The following is a 4,166-nucleotide window of genomic DNA, read 5'->3' as shown; positions in this document are numbered from 1 at the left end:
AGTCTGGCTTTGTCGCCCAGGCTGAAGTGCAGGGTGTGATCTCAGCTCACTGCAACCTCCACCTCCTGGGTTCAAGCGATTCTCTTGCCTCAGCCTCCCGAGTAGCTGGGATTACAAGTGTATACCACCACGCCTGGCTAATTTTTGTATTTTTAGTAGAGACAGGGTTTCGCCATGTCGGCCAGCTGGTCTCGAACTCCTGACCTCAAGTGATCCACCCGTCTCAGCCTCCCAAAGTGCTGGGATTACAGGCTTGAGCCACCATGCCCCAATTTTAAATAGGGTGGTCAGGGAAAGACTCACTGAGAGCAAAACCTGAAGGCAGTTAGGAGTAAGCCATGTGGATGTCTGCAGGCATGTTCCATGTACAGGGGGCAGCAAGTGCAGGAACCCTGAGGCAGGGGCATGTGGTATGCAAGGGCTGCCCTGAGGGGAAGAGAGGGGATGGGGCTAGGAACAGCCCAGGCTGAACCTCCAAGGCCAAGTCTGAAGGGCTCTGAGCTTGGTGAAGAAGGGGGAACGATTGCCCAGGTGTGTGAGCCAGGGCTTTGAGGGTAGTGTTTCTGACTTCCCAACTTTTTTCTTTTCTTTAAAGACAGGGTCTGCTCTGATGCCCAGGTTGGAGTGCAGTGGTGCGATCATAGCTCACTGCAGCCTCGAACTCCTGGGCTCAAGTAATCCTCCTGCCTGAGCCTCCAGAGTAGTAGCTGGGACTACAGGCACAGGTCACCACACCTGGCTAGTTTTTAATCAAAATTTTTTGTAGAGACGGAGTGAGCCACCACCGTACTCTGTCCGGTCTGACTTCCCACTTTTGCCGAGATCGAATCTTTCACCACCATTTCATTAAGGTGTACCTCAGCCCCGACTAGGGCTCAAAGGGAGGGAGGACAGGGCTCGGAAAGGGGAGAGGACTCAATGGGAGGAGGGGGGACTCCTGGGAGGGGAGGGCAGCTTAGCTAAAGGCATGCAGGCTCACGGCCAGCGATGGGAACTGGAGGGAGAGCTGGACAGGAATTTGAGCTTAGTTAGGCTTAAAGGCACCTTTTCCGTACCTTTGCAGGCAGTCCCTGGCTTCTGGGCCCAGCATCTCCTGAGCTGGACAACCCCACCGCCCGGACTCAGGCCGAGCCTGTGCTACGTTTGTGCCGGAGGGGCCCAGCAGCAGGTGCGCGGCTCCTGCAAACAGCCGCGGCCACGCCCACCCTGGCCCTCCCCGCCCCGCTGTTCCGGGGTAATTGGCAGCGCCCCCATCCCCACGCGGCCAGTGCCAAAAGCGCCCAAAGTGGTGAGGAGGGAGAAGCCCTGCCAAATTCTTTGGGATTTGCACCCCAAGACCCTGACGCATCTCATCCTCGTTTTTGCCCTGGAGAATTCATTCCCGAGCAGAGAGGGACAAGGACCGAGGGGCGGGGGCTGGGGCAGGTCCCGCCCTTCCTTGGCAACTCCCCTACCTTGGTGTTGTGGCCTGCGCGGGGCCAAGTCCTTCCTCCCAGGACGCTCGGTGAAGGTGGGAGGCGGGGGCCACGTCACTGTCCCCAGGCCCTGGAGAGCGCTGCTCCGCCCCTCCCGCCCCCAACGGAGCGCTGGGCACTTAGTTAAGACGCACCGGCCCCAGCCCAGGGCCAGCCCAGTCGCCGCCGCCCGCCCACAAAGCCATAGGCAGGTGCAGGCGCAGCCGCGGCGCGAGTGTGTGGAGCCGAGCCGTTAGCGCGCGCCGTCGGTGAGTCCGTCCGTCCGTCTGTCAGTCAGGGCGCCGCAGCTCCCACCAGGCCCAGCGGCCCCGGCCCCTCGTCTCCCCGCACCCGGAGCCACCCGGTGGAGCGGGCTTTGCCGCGGCAGCCATGTCCATGGGCCTGGAGATCACGGGCACCGCGCTGGCCGTGCTGGGCTGGCTGGGCACCATCGTGTGCTGCGCGCTGCCCATGTGGCGCGTGACGGCCTTCATCGGCAGCAACATCATCACGTCGCAGACCATCTGGGAGGGCCTGTGGATGAACTGCGTGGTGCAGAGCACCGGCCAGATGCAGTGCAAGGTGTACGACTCGCTGCTGGCGCTGCCGCAGGACCTGCAGGCGGCCCGCGCCCTCATCGTGGTGGCCATCCTGCTGGCCGCCTTCGGGCTGCTAGTGGCGCTGGTGGGCGCCCAGTGCACCAACTGCGTGCAGGACGACACGGCCAAGGCCAAGATCACCATCGTAGCGGGCGTGCTGTTCCTTCTGGCCGCCTTGCTCACCCTCGTGCCGGTGTCCTGGTCCGCCAACACCATTATCCGGGAATTCTACAACCCCGTGGTGCCTGAGGCGCAGAAGCGCGAGATGGGCACGAGCCTCTACATGGGCTGGGCGGCCGCGGCGCTGCAGCTGCTGGGGGGCGCGCTGCTCTGTTGCTCGTGCCCTCCGCGCGAGAAGAAGTACATGCCAACAAAGGTCGTCTACTCCGCGCCGCGCTCCACCGGCCCGGGAGCCAGCATGGGCACAGCCTACGACCGCAAGGACTATGTCTAAGGGACAGACGCAGGGAGACTCCCCACCTTCACCATACGAGCTGGAGCGCGCACCAGGCCATCCAGCATGCAGCCTTGCCTTGGAGGCCAGCCGACTCCCAGATGCCAGGAAGCTCCCGCGCTGGACTGGGAGGGGGCGGCTCGAGGACCCCTCCCCAGCAGCCACCGCTTTTCAGGCCAGGGAGTCGACTTCAGGGCCCAGGGACCAACCTGCATGGACTGTGAAACCTCACCATTCTGGAGCACGGGGCCTGGGTGCCCGCCAATACTTGACCGCCCCGTCGAGCCCCATCGGGCCGCTGCCCCCATGCTCGCGCTGGGCAGGGACCGGCAGCCATGAAAGGGGGCACTTGATATTTTTCAATAAAAGCCTTTCGTTTTGCACTCGCTGGAGCCTCCTTGTTCCGAGCGCCTCCACCTCCCTGCAGAGCGCCCCCTCGGGGCGGCCTTGGCTGGATCTCGCTCTCCGGGATGGAGCTTAGAGGAAAGGTGGGGTTGTAAGCTGAGCTCGGTGATCACGGAGTGGTCACTCGCCCACTCCCTGGGGATTCGGAAGACAGCCTGTGCGGCCAAAGCCAAGGTCCAATCTAGGAAGCAGGCATGAGCACTTCCCGCCCCTGGGTCTGTGCTGGAAGCCGACAATACCCCACACATTCGTGGCTCGGGATGGGAGGGGGAAGGTGGCAGAGATGTGCCCCTGGGTCTGTGCTGGGAGCCGACAATACCCGACACATTCGCAATCTCCCGTGCGCCTTGTGAAAGAGCGCGTTCCGTACTGCCATTTCCTACTGGAAAAAAGAAAACAAAAAGACCTATTGTTTGGATAAAACACGCTACCAAAAGTAAAACCGGGCCAAATCTTCTCACCTAGGGGAGAGATGAGAAAGGGGCCCTATCTCCTTCCTGAGAACCTCAAGGGAGGGAAAGAGGGAGGACTTAAAAGGGGCATCTCAGAGGGGCTTGAGGCCGGGACTCCCTGGCTCACTCCCAGAGGAAGAGGTGGGAGGCTCCCTTGAGCCCAGGAGTTCGAGACCAACCTGGGCTACATAGCAAGACCCCATCTCTACCAAAAAAAAAAAAATATATGTATATATATATACACACACACACACACACACACACACACATATATAGCTGGGTATGATGGCATACACCTGTAGTCCCAGCTATTCAGGAGGCTGAAGCAGGAGGACGGCTTAAGCCCAGGAGGTCGAGGCTACCTGAGCTGATTGTGCCACTGCACTCCAGCTGGGGCCAACAGAGTGAGACCCTGTCTCAAAAACACAACGACAAAACACACACACACACACCCCAGAGGTGTGGTTGAGGTAAACAGTGTGGAGAGGCACTGGTGCCTTGGAGAAAACATAGGAGATTCAGGCAGGAAAAGGGGCCTGAGCCCAGGCAGGGCGACTTGGTGGGGGCGAGATTCAAATGACTAGATGGAACACAACCGGAGACAGGAAGTGTCAATGAAGCCCAGGAGTCCAGCAGAGGCCAAGTCGTGGAGAGTCCCGTATGTGGGATTACGAACTTTGAAACTTACTCTGGGTGTAAGGAGTCATGAAAGGGGAAGTACCTGGTCAGATACTTTTAACCTCTCCAGCAGCCCCTGCGGAACTGGGACTCAAGGAGAAAGATAAAGGAGGGGAACCACCTA

At 60.2% G+C, this 4,166-nt stretch overlaps 1 protein-coding gene across 1 annotated transcript; it reads left to right on the top strand.

Moving 5' to 3' along the window:
• Positions 1–1,488: 1,488 nt before the first annotated feature.
• CLDN3 (claudin 3) lies at positions 1,489–2,890 on the top strand. The gene has a single exon (XM_033193201.1). The coding sequence runs from the start codon at positions 1,845–1,847 to the stop codon at positions 2,505–2,507; it is 663 nt and encodes a 220-aa protein (XP_033049092.1). The 5' UTR covers positions 1,489–1,844; the 3' UTR covers positions 2,508–2,890.
• Positions 2,891–4,166: the final 1,276 nt, after the last annotated feature.

This window comes from Trachypithecus francoisi, unplaced genomic scaffold, assembly GCF_009764315.1.
Source record: "Trachypithecus francoisi isolate TF-2019V2 unplaced genomic scaffold, Tfra_2.0 Lachesis_group4, whole genome shotgun sequence".
In the NCBI taxonomy this organism is placed as follows: domain Eukaryota; kingdom Metazoa; phylum Chordata; class Mammalia; order Primates; family Cercopithecidae; genus Trachypithecus; species Trachypithecus francoisi.
This window is presented reverse-complemented; position numbering and strand designations above follow the sequence as displayed.